Here is a 20,000-nt window from a genome sequence, read left to right on the forward strand (position 1 = left end):
TTAGCATCTTGAGCTAAAGCGCAAAAAGATGGAAAATGTCGACTCTGTTATGATTTAAAAGGTTTAACAATAACTTAACAACAACTAGTAACCAAATCAATCACTAATTTCACGTGATAATGGATTTAGTGTGCTGTAAATTATCAGGGTGTCCTTAAAAAGTCCATTTGGAAGACCTTAATTAGTCTTAAATCCGCATTTCAAAAGTCTTACACATGCAATCGAACCAGCCCGTAAGGAAGATTTTGTTTCTGTTTTGAAATCTATTTATTTGTCACCCAGAATGAAATAGGTAGAACCCAATGAAATAAACACTCGGATGGTAATTCATTAATGTTGTGTGCTTTTTTTTGCAAATTCAGTACTATAAATTTATACAAACTATACATTCAGTCTCAAATTTCATTCAGTGTGGTATTAAAAAGTCTTAAATAGAACATTACCTGACAAAAGACTTGTCACTTATCCAAGTTTTAGGAACAACAATAATAACTTGACTTCTAGTTGATTATTTGGTCTCAGAAGTGGCTCATATGAAGGGCAAAGGCCTCTAGATGACGCTTATTTTACCACAATAAAATATGATCATGCCTTGATTTTTAATGATTTCATTAAGACAGTAAGATCTTACTTTGCTTAGACAAAAGTCTTGTCACCTAACAGAAATAATGTCCAGTATAGAATATAAAGTTATGCTGCAGTGGAAACAATGAATATTGTGTCTGACTCCATCATGAGCTTGGAGGACTGCATCCAGACATCTCTGCAATGACTCAAATCACTGATTAATAAAGTCATCTGGAATGGCAAAGAAAGCGTTCTTGCAGGACTCCCAGAGTTCATCAAGATTCTTTGGATTCATCTTCAATGCCTTCTCCTCCATCTTACCACAGACATGCTCAATAATGTTCATGTCTGGTGACTGGGCTGGCCAATCCTGGAGGACCTTGACCTTCTTTGCTTTCAGGAGCTTTGATGTGTAGGCTGAAGTATGAGGAGCGCTATCCTGCTGAAGTATTTGCTCTCTCCTGTGGTTTGTAATGTAATGGGCAGCACAAATGTCTTGATACCTCAGGCTGTTGATGTTGCCATCCACTCTGCAGATCCTCACATGCCCAAATACTGAATGTAACCCCAAACCATGATTTTTTCCTTCACCAAACTTGACTAATTTCTATGAGAATCTTGGGTCCATGCGGGTTTCAGTAGGTCTTCTGCAGTATTAGTGATGATTGGGATGCCGTTCAACAGATGATTCATGGGAAAAATCGACCTTCTGCAACTTTTCCAAATGATCAACCAGAAGTCATGTTATTATTTGCTGCTCTTACAACTGGCATCGACGACAAGACTTTTGTCAGGTAGTGTAGAAATCTGCAGAGACCCTGATTATATATTACTATAAATTGTATATATTTCCAGTGTAAAGATAATTAATGGAAAATGCTTGAAATGTACATGCAATTCTGGAATGAAGTTTCTCACCGTGTTCACACAGATGACCATAATATCCTGGACGACAATGACAACTTCCTGACACTCGGTCGCATGTGCTGTTATTCTGACAGGAACACTGAAGAGAGCAGTCAGGACCAAATCTGCCTTCAGGACACTCTGATACACACACACATGATATCAAGTTATCTCTGAAACATGTTTGCAAGTGTATTTAGGGAGGTCTGGTCTTATAATACTATAATATTAAATATTAAAATATTAACTTAAACACTATCAAAGACCTCTGTTTGACTGTCTCCACATCGTGAATCTTACATTAGGCGTCAATTATCATGGAATAATTAAGTCTGTCATTTTTTTTTTGGGTGTTCACAAAGTTATATAAACATTTGACTGAAACATACATTTTCTGTATTGTTTGTCATTTCAGTTTTGTCTCTACATTATGGTCAATTTTGTTATATCAGTTATAAAAAGGGAGAACAATCTGTACTGCACTGGTTGAGAAAGTATGCTATGTCACTTCCTCTCTACTAAAACAGACACCAAACTAAACCCTAGACACAGACCTTTTCTTTTCAAAAACATGCTGTTTTCATGCGTCTCTTTAAATGCAAATTAGCTGCAGCACCACGCCCCCTTTAGAGAAAAAGGTGGAGACAGTAATAGAGCCAATTCAGTGGATGAGGATGATTGGGGAGGCCATGATGGGTAAGGGCCGAAGGAGGGAATTTGGTCAGGACACTGAGGTTACACCCCTACTCTTAACCAGAAGTGCCATGGGATTCTTTTAATGACCACAGAGAGTCTGGACCTTGGTTTAATCACTCATCCAAAAGACGGCACTCACTAACAGTATAGTGTCCCCTTTACTATACTGGGGCATTAGGACCCACACAGATTGCATGTTGAGCACTCCCTGCTGGCCTCACTAACAACACTTACAGCAGCAACCTACAGTAGTTTTCCCATGTGGTCTCCCATCCAGGTACTGACCAGGCTCAGCCCTGCATAGATTCAATGAGTAACCGGTCTTGGGCTGCAGGGTGATATGGCTGTTGCTTTGTGTCACTGAAGTTCTCCACCATCTTGAATGTTTATTATCCGCACATATACATGTCAGTCTAAACTTCTAGTAAATGATGCTCTAGGTGTATTAAACTAGGCGTCTTTCTACACACGAACAGCCAAATACACATAAGCTTATATTCAAAACATGTATTTCTGTGAATGTAAAAAGCTTGGAAAGATACCCTATTCTGTGTATTAAAATAATCTGGAACACTGTATTTTCAGACACTGCTTTAGAATTATGGGGATTATTTTTGGGGGTGTATTTTAACGGAACAGGTTGGTTGTTTACAATCATCAGTGTTCAACAAAGCAAAAGTGAATTTTGTCTAACAAGTTCCCTTTAAGGAAAATGTTATGACCTGTAGAGAGTGATAAACATGCTGTATGTCACCTTTGTCACAGTGTTTGCCGGTCCAGCCGAGAGCACATGAGCAGTTTCCAGAGACGCCATCACACACACCTCTGTTACTGCAGTCACAGCGCTGAGAACAGCCAGAACCAAACCAACCTGCAGGACAGACTACACACACACAGACACAATAGACCAGGGGAGTCAATTTCAATTTAGCTCAGGGGCCACATGGAGGAAAATCTATTCCCAAGTGGGCCGGACCGGTAAAATCATGGTATAAATAACTTAAAAACAACAACTTCAGATTGTTTTCTATGTTTTAATGCGATCAACATAAAACCTAAAGCTGGAGCATGAGGACAAAACGATCTCACGGCAGTTTTGATTTAGTGGCTAATTCATGAGTTTGTACGATCTCATTTGTACAATTTAGTACAATTTGCTTATCCACCAATGACGGTTGGGTTTAGGGGTGTGGTTGGGTGCCACGCCTCCTTTATTATATCGTACGGCTAAACTTGAAAAATTAAAATGAATTAAACTGACAAAATGTTATATAGTTACGTTTCCTCGTGAGAACACCTCAGTGGGGTATGGCAGGGCATAGATGTGGTATTTCTCTCTGAGAAGACTGTCAAACTGACACTGATTTAGGCTTCTGGATCGAATAAAATTCAGAGTTTGCAATTGCGCCATCCGGTGGACACAATTAGAATAGCAGTTTCTTTTTTTTTGAAAAATTGCAGCTAATTTTTATACTTTACAGAATCATCTCGTGGGCCAGATTAAACCCATTTGATCCTGATCCTGCAGATTGGTGGGAGGGTCATCTCACCTGAGACCCATTATGTGGTGCCTATAAATAGTTCAACGTTCTTTCTGAGAGGGAGCTTGATTAGCCGGACATCCCTGCCCTGGCATTTTTTATTTTTTTTGGATCATGAGCTCAGTTCACTACCATACACATGCTTTTCACTACTGACTTCCATTTATACTGACTTTAAATACTTTTGTTAATTATACTTTTTGTTAATAAATCATTTCTTTTTTTAATTTACCTGGTCCATATTGTCTCTCAAATGTTGCAACTTGGAGCTGGTTGTAACAGACGTATACAATATTAGTATAAGTTCTACTGTCAAAACAGTGTTATATTAGACAGCAAGTTAAGCTTTGAAAATTATATTTCCCATGTCACAAAAAACGCCTTCTTTCATTTCAGAAATATCGCTAAGCTAAGAAACATGCTATCAATCTCGCACGCAGAAAAGCTAGTTCATGCATTTATGACCTCTAGATTAGATTACTGTAATGCTCTGTTTGCCCAGCATCCTCTATTAATAAACTTCAGTTACTTTAGTTCTTACTAGGTCTAGAAAATATCATTACCAGTCTAACAGTGCATGCTGACCATCACATTTGGCCTTTTTTGTTTTGAGACTTTTGTTTCCCTGCTGGTGTTGCAGAGAGAATAACCATCAGCTCACCTTGATGTGCAGTACATCTTCCTGTAGCCGGATCATTCCTCACTCCTGTCCCACACACTGACACATGAGCACAGTCCAGACCATAGCGACCCACTGGACACGCTAAATACAGGAGGAAGAGCTAATACAGTGTGTGTGTGTATGTGTGTGCTTCACACACGTATACATGGTTTACAGGGACACTCCATAGATGTAATCAGGGCTTGATATTAACTTTTGGTAACACTTTATTTTGATGGTCCATTTGAGTGTTAGTAGACTGTCTGCTTAATATCTGTTGATACTGCTCCTTCAACAGACATTCAACTGACTATAACAAACTTTGTAAGTACATGTCAACTTACACTAACCCTAACCCAAACCCCAACCTAACAGCCTACTTATAATCTAATGAGAATTAGTTGGCATGGAGATGCAATGTAACTTAATTCAGAAAACGGACCATCAAAATAAAGTGTGACCTAACTTTATCACCAGCCACTGTTGCTAGTCATTTATCAACATTACTAGCCACTCGCCATTTTCACTAGCCACAATTTTGTTGTTAGGAAAATATGTTTATATGCATACATGCGACTTTGATATGCTAAAATTACTTGATTTTGATTTTGCATTATGTCCACACGAGTCCTCATTCATTTCATGTTTTGTGAGTTGTGTATGATCTTGCTCAATGAGCTTGAGCAAATGGGTTGTGCTTTCACAGTTTCGCATTGCAATTAGTTCTTGTTTCACAAGACTTTTCAGGGCTCAACATTAAGGATTTACAGATTTTTTTTTTTTTGCTCTGGCCACACCAAAAATAAACAAATAAAGAAAAATAATAATTTCTTAGCCACAAATTTAAAATAATTAGAAATTTTCAAAACAAGCTAAATATATAGCTGTATACATACACTTTATAGTCAACAAAACTTTTCTTTAAAAACAACAACTGACATTTTAAAAAGAATTATTGTCATGCATCTAGAACTATGCACAGTAATAAGGTCCCAGATCACTAGTTAACTACACATAAATGGGAGGTTAATGTCCTGTTAAAGCAAATGATATTGTAAAGGATGATATTTAAACCATAAATAAAAAAAGCTGTAAAAGAAAGCAGGTAAAAAAACATACTGTGTGCTGTAATAAAAGGATGATCATGGCACACGGTTAACGTTAAGCCCATAATCTGTTCAAAGAATGGTTAAAGCGAAAGTGGCAACTGCTGCTGCTTACACAGACATTTTTTTAAAGATTCTCAAACTCTTGAAAGCGATCATCGCTTTTTGTCCAGTCTATTTTAAAGGGATCATCAGTTACGATCGCATCAGTTGAGTTTAAGGCACGGTTGCTTAGCGCAAGCAAAAGGAAGCGCGCAAGCATTTAAATACTTGCGTGCATCACATTAGCTCTGCGTGCGACACTAAACCGTCATCAGTGAGAGATCATCTTTTTATTCGGTATTCACCTGCTTTCTTTTGCCTGCTTTTTGTCAGTCGTGCTGCTTCTCTGTGGGCATTATTGTCGAACTTTGCTTTTAAGAAAACTGCAATTTCAAAAATTCTTTTCAACCGGCAAAAGTGGCAAGTGAGTGTGGTTGTCTAACCCGCCACAGCTGAAAACTACCCGCATTTGGCAGGTTGGTGGGTGTTAATGTCAAGTCCTGGACGTTTTGTATTTTATACTGTAAAAAACGCTTATTATATTGCTCTACCCCACCCCTACCCCTAACCCCACCCCTCATAGGAAATCTGTGGCAAATTTGAACATCAAAACACTTCATTAAGTATGATTTTGAAGCGTTTTGAATTACAGGGACTTGAGGTGTGACCCTGTAAACCACCTTAATAGATTACAACTAAGGCCCAATCCCAATTCTACCCCTTAGCCCTTCCCCTTACCTCCTCGTTTCGCGCGTTCACGTGAAGGGGTCACGGTGTCCCAATGGGCTCTATGCACAGCTAGAGTTTTAAAGCCAACAATAAACTTCTGGTGTATGCTTAATGTGACAATTTTCAATTTCACTGGGTTGTTTTTACAGCATCCATGTTGTAATGGCATTACAATACATTCAGTTAAATAGACTTAACCATTCATTTAGTTGTTCAAGCATAAAACAAGATGAAAGACCGTTGTAACCACTAGCGCCGTCAGTAGCAACATACTAGCGCAGAAATTCCATTGAAAATACTGGGGTAAAATAAACAGTCATATTTTAAAGACATGGTGGAGGGAAATAGAATTTAATGCAGTGCTTCTTGTTCTATCACGGTAAAACTTTACAATAAGGTTCGTTAGTTAATGCATTTACTAACATAAACTAATCATGAACAACACTTGTACAGCATTTATTAATCATAATTGAATATTTACTAATGCATTATTAACATCCAAGTCCATGTTTGTTAACATTAGTTAATGCAGCGTGAGTTAACATCAACTAACAATGAACAACTGTATTTTCATTAACTAACATTAACTAATGTGAACAAATACTGTAGTAAATGTATTGTTCATTGTTTGTTCATGTTAATAAATGAATTAATTAACATTAACTAATGAACCTCATTGTAAAGTGTGACCAAAATCAGATCTTAAACAGGACAATTTTGTAATGGAAAAACCCTTGGGCCCTTGGGCTGCCTGGCTGAAAATTAAAAGTCTGTGTGCATATAGCCCATTCTCTTTAGCTTGAAGGCGTAGGGCTAAGAGGAAGGGCTAGATACCCCTCAAAACTGAGATTTTTCAGGAGCACACTTGAAACCAAGGGGTAAGAAAATTTCCCAGAATACACCAAAAGTCTAGTAGCTGAGAATTAGCTTTGTACAACATCTGCTATAATGTTAATGATGTTTGGTGTGTTTACATAGATGAATATGGCCACTGAGTAAATACACAGTACAGTTATGATCTTATTGCCACATTTCATCATTATAATAACATAATACATGCCTTCAGTGATTTCCTGAAGATAAATACCAGAAAATAACACAACTGGAGTCACTACAGCAGTCGCCATCGTCTGATCTCAAATGAAGCAAGAGATCGTGATGACATATGATGACGTGTGCAGGTGTTGTAGTGCTGTGCCAATTCTTAGGGGTAAATTTTGAAGCCCTTCCCCTTCACACTCTGTTTCAAGGGCCAAGGGAAAGGGGTACAAAAATAGAATTGAGATTGGGCCTTAGTCGTAGCCATGTCATTATACAACTTTGTGTCCTTGTAAACCACATAACCTGCACACACAAACACACAGAATTATATGTGCGTGTCCAGTTGTTAACTCACTTTGATTGCATTGAGCTCCTATGAATCCAGCTGGACACTGACAGGATCCCGAGTCTGAGAGACAAACTCCACCATTCAGACACTCACACTGATGCTCACAGCCGGAGCCATACAAACCCTGCGTACACACTGACACAAAACACACAAACATCACCAACATGCATTTACAGAACATGATCTTATGGCTCGTTTCCACTGACTGGTACAGTACGGTACGGTTCGGGTCGGTACGGGTCACCTTTATCAGGCTTGCGTTTCTACTACCAATGTACCCTTTTGGTGGGCGTGGTGTATGACAGAGTTTCAGTCTACGTCATTCTCACTCGAATACATGTCTACAGTAAAGCTGTACAGGTCGCTCACATATCATATGAGAAGCTCTTCTCACAAAACAGATGCTTCATACACATAAATACTTGTGTAGAAATGTTTATTACTGACTTTTCAATGAACATGAGTTGATTATAACTGCAGATCAATGACAGTGCGAAATAGCCTAATTTAATGTCTGTAATTTTATAAGATAAATAAATGAACATATATAAACACATACAGCCCCTTACAGTTCCCGACATGTTACCAATTACAGAAGAACTACATATAGCAGACATTTAGTGCTGATTTTTCGCGCTTCACTCTCGCGTTTGTCAGTGTCTGACAGGATTGGGTTTCAAAAGCACGTCAATAATCAAGCGCAGGTTATTATCATCAGCTCAAGAAGCAAAGCCGCTCGTGTTTCAGATTGGCTCGTAAAAACCACGGCATACAGGGTAAATCTGCTCTTCTTTTTGGCATTGTGGTTGTTCATCAAGACGACGACAAGGTTTGTTTGAGCCCGGATTGACCATGGCTCGTTATTATATGTATATATAATTCTGTTATAATCTCTCTCTGTATATTTCAAACATGGCGGGTTTTTGTTTTCATTCTGGCTTGTTGCGTAAGTGAATGACGTATCTCTGTAAACTAATAGCGTTCAGCTGTGCGTCTAGCTCCGCCTTTTGGTACCCTTTCTCATGTTTGGTACCCTTTCGAAAGGGTGCCGAAAAAGTGGAACAGTTCGGTACGCCTTTTGACAGTGGAAACGGCCATAAAAGCGTACCAAACCGAATCGTACCGTAGCGTACCACTCAGTGGAAACAGGCCATTACTATTGCTACTTTTTTTCAGCTGAACAGCTTTGAACATTAACTTTAACATGTTTTAATTTATAAAACATGTTTACATGGTCACAGTCCTTTGGCAAGCAGCTAAAAAGATAAAATGTTTTATATTTTTATTGCTTTCTCTTTAGACATATTTAAGAACAGTAAGGATTTGGGGGATTTTATTTAGTTTTAGAAAGTCTTCTCCATTGTTTTTACTTTTAGAATTGAAATTGTAATTTAATAAAATGTATGATTCGAATACATTTTAGTCGTCTTACTCATTTATTTTACTTTTAATTCACTTTTTTTATTATTACGATTATCTAAAACTTGACATTCGCCATGATATTATTGTAAGAGTGTAAATTATCATATGCATTTGTTTATATGGCAAAACATGTCTTTCACTAAAGAAGGTCCATACTTACTCCAAAGGCAGATACTGATAAGATCAGGGCCTGGTGTCAGAAATCACTCTAATATGATTTTTTTATTAATAATATTATAATTATTAATGTAATAGTAATAAAAGCAATAATGACTGGAGTCATAATTTAATTTGAAACTACATACAATATGTTTAACAATTTATAAACAAAATTTTTAACTATTTTAAAGTATTTTTTACATTTAATAAATGCCGCCTTGATGAACTGAATAGTTTTCTTTAAAAAAAAAAAAACATGAAAAAAATGGTGTATACACTAATGGTCAAAAGTTTGGGGTCAGTTTTTTTCATGTTTTTTTTTAAGAAAATTATTCTGTTCATCAGGGCGACATTTATTAAATTACCATGAATTTATTAAATTGCCATTATTATTATTATTAATAATAATAATAGTAATATTATAAATAATAATTCATATTAGAGTGATTTCTGAAGGATTATGTGACTCTGCAGACTGGAGTAATGAAGCTGAAAATTCATTAATAAAATCACTGGAATAAATTATTAAATTAAATTATAAACTACTTTTGAGCAGTTATTTTATAGTGCAAGAACATTTCACAATTTTACAATGTGTGATGTATTTTTGATTAAATAAATGCAGCCTTGGTGAGCAGGAGAAGCTTATTTTAAAAAATTTAAACATCCTACTGACCCCAAACTTTTGACCAATAGTGTGTGTGTGTATATGTGTGTGTGTTTATGTATATATCATATTTAACATTTTGGTGGTTCATTCCACTGTGGCGAGCACTGAAATAGAAACTAAGCCGAAGGAAAATGAATGAATGAATAGTGCTTTAGTCTGTTTATTGTAACTTTTATGATCTGATTAATTTTTAAGCTATTCATCAACTTTCCAATGGCTGAAACCTTGATGTGAAGCTCAATAAAACAGCAACGTTTTCCCACTTTCTAACAGCATCTAAACATTAGAGATTGTGTAGAATTATACAGCTGTCATTGAACACCTAGACAAAGCTAAAGCATCAGATGTTGTTTTCTTCTTCACTTACTCTGTTCACACTTGAGTCCAGTGAATCCAGGCGCGCAGTAACACACTCCAGTCACCGGGTGGCAGAGCTGATTTTTCTCTGAACACTGACACACCTGATTACAGTCCTGGCCGAATGTGCCGGGCAGACAGCCTGAAGACACACACACATTATTCATCATAAAAACATCACATCGTATTCCAGATAGTGATCTCTGAGGTGCTGATTAAGGAATGTTTATCCATCCACCTATGTTTATGACATTCTGGCTGCAGCAGGGGGATAGATTTAGCATGGACGGAGGGGACGTGTTCCCCACCAATATCCACTGACTACTGAAACATGCAGAAAGGGTTAAATCACTTTCTGTACTCGAGTCGTACCGGCCCCAAAACACATATGAACATTGTGATTGGCTGAGCCTTTCCCTGCTGTCATGTGAGAGGCTATAGCTGCGGTCAGATGTAACAGTGGCAAAACTGCGCAGAGGAATTGTCCTGCTTTGATGCACAGTCTAACGATATATAAAGGCTGATAGTCTATAAAAAATAGGGTATGAAAAGTAACGGCAGAATAAACTGCTAAATATAAAAGTATAAATAATCTATGATCCCCAATATTAAGAGCAAACCTACGCCCTCGGTCTGCAGACTAGGTGCACATGCATGCTGAGACTGCATCCACCTAACCCTGCCCCTCACAGTGACGTCACTGGTTCCATTGAGTACATGTGTCTGAGACTGCATATCTCAGTTGGAACGGGTTATGCTGAGTTCAGACTGCATGATTTTAGCCCCGATTTCAACACGGGCTCATTGTGAAAACGTAGCCCTGTGGATGTTTCTGGAGACAGCGAATTACATAGGCGGAGGTACGTATGGCTGCATTTCATTTAAACGAACGCTTTGGGGCGGTGTGACGCCATTCCTCTTCGCACTTACCAGCTGACCGCTTACCTCCGTATGGACGGCATTCCGGCTGCAACCAGTTTGTCCCGTTAGCGCGCCTCGTCCATCGGCGAATTTGAGATGCAGAGAGGAGTTGACCACGAAGACGGGGCTTCGAGTCCAGTGAAGAGCGGTTCCAGAAAGCAGGTAAGGCAAAAACAGAATCCAAAATATAAAACAAACAAGTGAATAGCAGGGTGAGGATGTGGTAAAAAAAAGTCAGACGAGGGCTTTTATTTTTTTGGATTGCTTCTGAAACGTGTTGGTTGGGTTTAGGGAAGGGGGAGGGCGGCTCAATCTATAAAATTGGTTGGGTTTAGGGAAGGGGGAGGGTGGGTCAGCCGATCGTTCGCTCAGTCAGTCAGAAAGTCTGTCCAAAAGTGAGTCAACAGCGGCCTCTGGTGGGTTTACACGAGAAATGCAGGCGCGAATGGCACTCGCGAGAGAAATTTGAGATCTCGAAAAGCGTACACGGCGACCTCTGGCGGATTTGCGAAAACAAAAACTGCAGAAAAACATGCCGCCGGGACGTACTTCGCGGTCTCCAGAAACGCCTGTGGAGGTACGTTTTCAGAATGAGCCTGGGTTGCACGATTTTGACCCGCTGACAGGATTTGAGAAATCGCAGACAAATGCCTGAAATCACAAGCAAACCGGTGCTCGTTTACGTGAGTAACAATCACACAGTGATCACACACTATTAAAGACGTCATCTGAGAAACACCCGTGAGATATTTGGCGTACTAAATATCTGGAGCTCTCAGCAAATTAAATCACGTCATGTGAAATGTGTTCTGATTGAAAATAACATCAGCAATTACCTACAGCCAATGAGAGAGCAGCATCCACTAGTGTGGGTATCTGCTGGCCAGTGGGAGGATGGTGGAGAAGTTAAAAGGGCTCATTTTCAGTTTATTTGGACCCAAGAAATTAAGGAAAAACTAGTGTAAATTTGGCAAGAGCACCGGTGTCTGTTTGACGTGTCATCTGAGTAATACCACAACCGGCTCAACAAAGATAAAAAGTTGCTAACTCCCTTCAAATACAGGAGAGAAATTAAGTACATTTTCAACCCCACTAAAGGCTTCCTTCTCATTATGTAGTTAATAACTTAGTTAATCACTTCTCGCATTCAATAGGAGAATCGCCGACAACTAGAATCACGATAATCGTGAGACGTAAATTGGACAAAGTTGTCGGTGATTCTCTTATTGTAATGTCATACAGTGTGAAATGGCATCCCCCTGTCGCCGATCCATCTTGCAGTGTAAACACAGCACAGACAGAACGCTAGCCCAGATAGTCATGCAGTGTGAAAACATCTGTGATGCGACTACTTTGAAACTCCTGCAGTCTGAACTCGACATTAGTCTGCAGCCAGAAATGATTTGTATACACATTTTGGAATATCTGTGTGAAAGAGCGATACAGAATGTACCTTTTTCCTGCTTTTATTAGACTTTATAATCAAAGCTGCTCTAATGCTGATGATACACAGGGGATGATACACAACTTCTTTGGGAAATTATGACATAATTGGGCAAACAAGTAAGACTAAGGGTAACCAATTAGGGCTATGGGTTCAGATGTAATATTGTTGCCTATTCTTAATAGAAAAGTAGAACATTTCCCAGCAACATTGCTCAAAACATTGCCCTGTGTATGAGCAGCATCAGAGAGCCAGGCAGTAATAACTGCATTAGTAGTACAGTCTGTCTGGAAGTGTAATTATTGTTCGTTAATTTACATTTCTTTTGTATTTAATGTTTTTTGTATTTATGTGTGTGTATGATATGCATGTGTATGTACAGTGGGGGAATTAAGTACTGAACACGTCACCATTTATCTCAGAAAACATATTTCTAAAGCTGCTGTTGACTTGAAATTTTCATCAGATGTTGGTAACAAGCAAAGAAATCCATATATATGCAAAGAAAACTAATCTTATCAGTTTACAAATGAAGTTATGTGTAATAAAATAAAATCACACAGGGAAAAAGTATTGAACACATGAAGAAAGGAAGGTGTAGAAAGGCAGTGAAAGACCAGACAGCAGCTGAAATCTCTCAGTAGTTCTTCAGCAACCCTCTACCTTTCCTCAGTGTAAATGAATATCAGCTGCTTCAGTCCCACAGTGTGATATTCAAGTTTATGTGACATTCAAGTTTTGTGCATGAATCATCTCATCTTTGGATGGAAACATACTGTGTTCGCAGCCGTCACCGGTGAATCCTGGAGCACAACCGCACACTCCACTCACATGATGACATGAGGAGCCGGACGGACAAGAGCAGCGATGAACACAGTCCTGACCGAATGAGCCCGGCAGACATGCTACAACACATACACACACATTACACACCCAGACAGAGAAACACACACACACAACACGCAGAGACACAACACGTTACACACACTTCAAATGAAGGTACAGTTTCACATATATTAAATATTTAATAGCTATTAATAATTTATTAAATGTCATTTAAAATAAAATACATTTATAATTAATTAATAAATATTTAAATAAATGTAAATTATGCATTTCATTATTAAATATCATTGAATTATATATTATGGGTGAAATCTATTCAAGCTGTAATATTTATAAAGTCATTTATAATATATATACCCAATGATTCCTTAACACTTTATAATAAGGTTGTATTAGTTAATGTTACTGCATTTACTAACAAGATTTAACAATGAACAACACATTTATTACAGTGCTTATTCATCTTTGTAAACGTTAGTTACCACTCATAGCGCATTAACTAATGGTAACAAGCATGAACTTGGATTTTAATAAAGCATTAGTATTAATGTTAAACTATGATTATTAAATGCTGTACAAGTATTGTTCCTTATTAGTTCATGTTAGCAGAGACAGTACATTAACTAACATGAGCTACTGAAACCCTATTGTAAAGTGTGACCAGTGATTCCATTATTCATTAGTATAGTGTAGGGCCTCCTTTTACTGCCAATACAGAATCATTTCATCTTGGGAATGGCAGATACATGTCCTCCACAGTTCGCCAGAGGGATTTTTAACCATTCTTCTTGCAGCATAGTGGCAGGTCAATACGTCATGCTGGTGGAGGAAAATGTTTCCCGACTCGCTCCTCCAAAACAGCCCAAAGTGGCTCAATAATATTTAGTTCAGGGTACTGTGCAGGCCATGGGAGATGTTCAACTTCCCTTTCATGTTCATCAGACCACTCTGTCACCAGTCTCATTGTGTATTAGTGCATTATCCTTCTGATACATGGCACTGCCTTCAGGATATAATGTTTAATCCATTGGGTGCTCATGGTTGTCCAGAATAGGTTGGTAGTCCTTGGCAGTGACCCAGCGCCCATCTAGCACAATTATTAGGTCTAGGGAATGCCATGATATTGCAGCCCAAACCATCACTGATCCACCCCATGCTTCAATGTGGGCATGCAGCAGTCTGGGTGGTACGCTTCTTTGAAGCTTCTCCACACCATAACTTTACCGAATGTGTGAACAACAGTGAAGGTGGACTCATCAGAGAACAATACATGTTTCACATTGTCCACAGCTCAAGATTCGCTGCTGGCACCTTTAAAACCTTTTTGGTGGGTAGAGTATCCAAAATCTATACTCAAGTAAAAGTAACAATCTTAAAAGTTACTCGAGTAAGAGTAAAAAAGTATCTGATGAAAATATTACTCAAGTAAGTTACTAGTTACTTTTCATTATCTATATATATATATATATATATATATATATATATATATATATATATATATATATATACTAGTTACTTTCCATTACATATATATTAGGACCCACACAGACCATAGGTCGAGTGCCCCCTGCAGGTCTCTCTAACACCACTTCCGGCAGAAGCCTAGCTTTCCCATGTGGTCTCCCATCCAGGTACTGAGCGGGCGCAGCCCTGCTTAGCTTCAGTGTGTGACCATGTGAGAGTTGCAGAGAGCTAGCTAGCTGCCGGTTATGTCACCCATGATATGCCACACATAATGTTGAGTGCATTGCAATATTTTAAGCCAAACTGTGTTATTACTCTGCTAATTACACCTTCACACTCTGCTCTTACTGGTGGAATTAAGATCAATAAAGATTTGCCACCAGGCTGCTCACATTTAGCCATGAAACCTCCAACACTAAATTGGCCAGTGTTTTATTTACACTTCAATAACCCCACCCCCCCCCCAACCCCATTTACATTCTACATGTACTATTCCTGTTCTACATGTGGACATTAGATGTTTTTGTTTATGAACTGACCTTTCTCACAGCGTCTTCCTCTCCATCCAGCAGGGCAGAGACACTGACCGCTCACATGATGACAGACGGCACCGTGATCACACTGACAGCGGTCCTCACAGCCCACGCCAAACCAGCCCCGCTCACACTCTGATCACACACACAAAAACACACACAGATCACTACTGCTGATTCTACAGTATATTGAATTGATTATGATCATTACACCTTCACCCTTCCTTACACACACACACACACACACACACTGGCATTTTACACACAAAACAAGAAGTTATTTTTGAGTTTTGCAATCACTACATGTTCAGTCATTCTCTCAGTGAGAATGTAGTGAACACTTTAAAGTGATATCCTGTGTTGATAAAAAAAAAGAGTTTATAAACCTTTAGGAGTTTCTTTCTTCTTTTGTACACAGCAAGACAACTGAAAACCAGTAACTATTGACTTCCATAGTAGGTAAAACAAATACTATGGAAGTCAATGGTTACAGGTTTCCAGCTATCATCAAACTATCTTCCTTTGTGTTCAACTTAAATAAAGAAAGTCAAACAGGTTTTGAACAAGTGAAAGAGTAAAAAGAATTTTCAGTTTGGGGTGAACTGTCCCTTTAAACCAGCTTAAGTTTATACTCTAATACCCTCATTAAAGTCAAAGACATTTAAATCTGACCACTAGGAGGAGCTGCAGCATCTGTGTGTGTTTCTGTCCAGTGTTGACTACAGTTTCTTCTTTTGCAGTGTTAATTTCGCTGACGAAAAAATTTCGTCATAATTTTTGTGACAAACAAGTTTCTCGTGACGAAAATGAGATGAAAACTAAATAAAAATGAGTGATGATGAAGTGATGTTTAAGTGATGATTTTATATAAATAAATGTATTCAATATTTAATTAAATTACACTTAAAATAAAACCAAATATCTTGGTCAAGTAAATCTAGAGTAGATGAAATGAAATTTAGTTGACTAAAACTAAAATGATTCAGAAGACTAAAATATGACTGAAATTAAAATGGAATTTTAGTCAAAAGACTAAGGCTAAAACTGAATTAAAATTTGCTGTCAAAATGAACACTGTTCTATTACACCATTAATTTGAATCTGAGGGGCTATCTTTATTCAGTGTGTGTTTTCCATCACACAGATGTGTGTGTAGATGAGCTCACCGTTTTCACAGCGCTCTCCTGTCCAGCCCAGCGGACAAACACAGCGACCCGTCAGACCATCACACTGAGCTCCATTCACACACTCACATCTGTCCTGACAGTCTGAGCCGAACCACCCTGCTGGACACTCTGACAACACACACACACACACACACACACACACACACACACACATGTTGGTTTTAGTGGTTCACAGAGACTCTCGATAGGCGTAATGTGTTTTTTACAGTAGAAGAACATTTACCGTTTGGCCCTACCCAGCGCAACTTAATTAATAATACAGTGGGTACGGAAAGTATTCAGGCCTCCTTAAATTTTTCTCTCTTTGCTATATTGCAGCTATTTGCAAAAATCCTTTAAGTTCATTTAAGTTCAAATTCATTAAAGCTCATCACCTGTCCAATACAGTCCCAACAGTGAAGCATGGTGTTGGCAGCATCATGCTGTGGGGGTGTTTTTCAGCTGCAGGGACTGAACAGGTTGACTGATTATGAGGGAAAGACAAATGTGGCCAAGTACAGGGATATCCTGAATGAAGACCTTCTTCAGAGTGCTCAGGACCTCAGACTGAGCCAGAAGGTTTACCTTCCAACAGGAAAGTGACCCTAAGCACACAGCTAAAATAAACTCTGTGACTGTTCTTGAATGGCCCAGCCAAAGCCCTGACTTAAACCCAATTGAGCATCTCTGGAGAGACCTAAAAATGGCGTGTTCACCAACGTTTACCATCCAACCTGACAGAACTGGAGTGGATCTGCAAGTGAAAAACTTGTTACATATTTCCCAGCAAGACTCATGGCTGTATTAGATCAAAAGGGGGCTTCTACTAAATACTGAGCAAATGGGGCTGAATACTTAGGACCATGTGATATTTCAGTTTTTCTGAACAGTTCTGTGTTTTTCTGTCAATATGGGGTGCTGTGTGTACATTTATGAGGAAAAAAATTAACCTAAACGATTTTAGCAAATAGCTGCAATATACTGTATCAGAGTGGAAATTTCAAGGGGGTCTGAATACTTTCCATACCCATTGTATAATATACAGTTATATTTTATAGCAATACCTTTATATAGATCAAGACAAAATGATTAGCCCTCTGTGGATTTTTTTTTCTTCCAAAAATTTCCCAAGTGATGTTTTTTCAACAGTTTTAAAGATAATAATTCATTCATTTTCTTGTTGGCTTAGTCCCTTTATTAATCAGGGGTCGCCACAGCGGAATGAACCGCCAACTTATCCAGCACATGTTTTACGCAGCGGATGCCCTTCCAGCCGCAACCCATCTCTGGGAAACATCCGTACACACTTACCGATACTTATACACTACGGACAATTTAGCCTTGCCAATTCACCTGTACCGCATGTCTTTGGACTGTAGGGGAAACCGGAGCACCCAGAGAAAACCCATGCAAACGCAGGAAGAACATGCAAACTCCACACAGAAACACCAACTGACCCAGCCGACCCAGCCGACTGACCTTCTTGCTGTGAGGTGACAGCACTACCTACTGAGCCACAGCTATTTTGCAACATACAAGTCATTGGACAACAGTGATTTGTTATGTTGTCAGTCAAAATCAATGTAAAAATACCATTATTGGTCGTGTGATATTTCTATATCTGATACAAATATATGATACTGTATATATTAATATATTAAAATGTATTTAAAAAACCCATACTGATATACTTTAAATCAGAGTTTAAACCAAAGTTGCCCCACGGTAACCCTTGATTTGGCCCGCCATCCCATCTGAAAATAGAGGGAGAATGATGGGGAGGTGGTTGGGATGAATGCCTTTGACTATGATCGTCATTTCAAATTTAACATAACCTTCTGTTTCTTTGTTTTATTGCTGAGTTACAAAAAAGCCAACTGGAATTAAACGATTCAATAAAATACTGTAAATGAATCAGACTGTTAAAATATAAAGACTATCAGCAAACTGCACAAGACATCTGCGAACAAATCAAAGTAAGCTTGACTAGTGTGTTTAGCATTTAACTTGTGTTATAAATGGGAATGTTTATGGTTTGCTGTAATAAGGTCATTATAAAATGTTTAATATGATATCTGCATTAGCCTTTTTTACACCTGTGGCGTTATTTCAATAGCCTACAGCATGCGAATCTCTTTGCTTGCGCGCCGATTTCCTCGCTCGTGCACAAAGCTTCTTGCGCGCCCTCAAATACGCGCTGCTCAAGCGCAGACAGTGTTGCCAGATTGGGCAGCTTCCCGTCCAATTGGGCGGTTTTGAATTTATTTTTGCGGGTAAAAAGTGACATCGGCAGGTAGTGAAAATTTGGGTGGTTTTGCAACGGCATGCCCGCCAGCCCCGTTCTGCCCTCATAAACCTGTTTTGATCCCCCAAAGAGATGCCATAGCCCCCGTTCTTCGCATACATATGCTTAGAACAGTGTATATACGCTTGTGATCTCTCTGCCCGACACAACATGAATGAGAAGCTGTAATGTAGCCGTGGCGGGATGAATTTTGGCATGGCGCCCTGCCATGGAAGAATGAATGTAGCGGAAACCATGTATCTATATATATATGTATATATATATATATATATATATAGATATATATATATATATATATATATATATATATATATATATATATATATATATATATACATATATACAAACACGGTTTGGTATATATTCAGCCCACACCCCTACATCAAGGTTGCTTTTTGGCCCTTTATGGGAAAAAGTTTGGGAACCCCTGCTTTATGTAAATATAGTAAATCATATAAAACTCATACACAAATTTGCAGTTCATACTGTATGTACTCTAGCTTATACAGTATTTAAAGCATGCTATTTAATGAGATTTAAATATCTTTAGTAATAAACTACAAGGCTGAGAATTAACAGAGCTGCAGTAAGAGCTGACTCCAGTAGACTTTCAGCAGGATTCCAGTATAATAAGTTATGAGAAGAAAAAAACAAGGTATTAAATGAAACATTCCTGCAGTTGGCAAAACCACTGTAAGGCCAGCGGGACACTAAATATATGATGTAATGTCTGGAAATCAACAGTTTTACACTGACCATCAGCATGTGTTCCTGCATCTCAGAGCTCCTGAACTCATCATATACAGTGTCACAGCACTACTGTAAGCTGATGCAATGGTTAATCTGGCTTGCCACAGTTTACTGCTCTTTCCTCCAAATATAAAAAACAGAGTCTACACATCGGCAGTAATGGCAGGAAATGAGCTCTGTGGTCAGCTGTCTCATCAGCACACAGCAGTTTATATCTCCAATTAAAATGATACTTATTTTTATACTGTATACTGGTCAAAAGTGTGGGATCGGTATGCTTTTTTTAATAAAGTGCATTAAAATAAGCCTATTCTGCTCACCAAGA

The 20,000-nt window shown here is 38.5% G+C and overlaps 1 protein-coding gene across 1 annotated transcript in view; it reads right to left on the reverse strand.

Annotated features, from left to right (window-relative positions):
* Nucleotides 1-20,000, reverse strand: part of megf6b (multiple EGF-like-domains 6b) — a 171,537-nt gene that overhangs the window by 9,437 nt on the left and 142,100 nt on the right. The window contains exons 27-34 of the mRNA XM_056468150.1: nucleotides 16,621-16,749; nucleotides 15,461-15,589; nucleotides 13,388-13,516; nucleotides 10,257-10,388; nucleotides 7,645-7,773; nucleotides 4,372-4,473; nucleotides 2,924-3,052; nucleotides 1,486-1,614 (exon numbers count right to left, since the gene is read on the reverse strand). Of these exons, the coding sequence (XP_056324125.1) occupies nucleotides 1,486-1,614; nucleotides 2,924-3,052; nucleotides 4,372-4,473; nucleotides 7,645-7,773; nucleotides 10,257-10,388; nucleotides 13,388-13,516; nucleotides 15,461-15,589; nucleotides 16,621-16,749 (1,008 nt within the window). The remainder of the gene's footprint in view (nucleotides 1-1,485; nucleotides 1,615-2,923; nucleotides 3,053-4,371; nucleotides 4,474-7,644; nucleotides 7,774-10,256; nucleotides 10,389-13,387; nucleotides 13,517-15,460; nucleotides 15,590-16,620; nucleotides 16,750-20,000) is intronic.

This window comes from Danio aesculapii, chromosome 11 (genome assembly GCF_903798145.1).
Source record: "Danio aesculapii chromosome 11, fDanAes4.1, whole genome shotgun sequence".
NCBI lineage: Eukaryota > Metazoa > Chordata > Actinopteri > Cypriniformes > Danionidae > Danio > Danio aesculapii.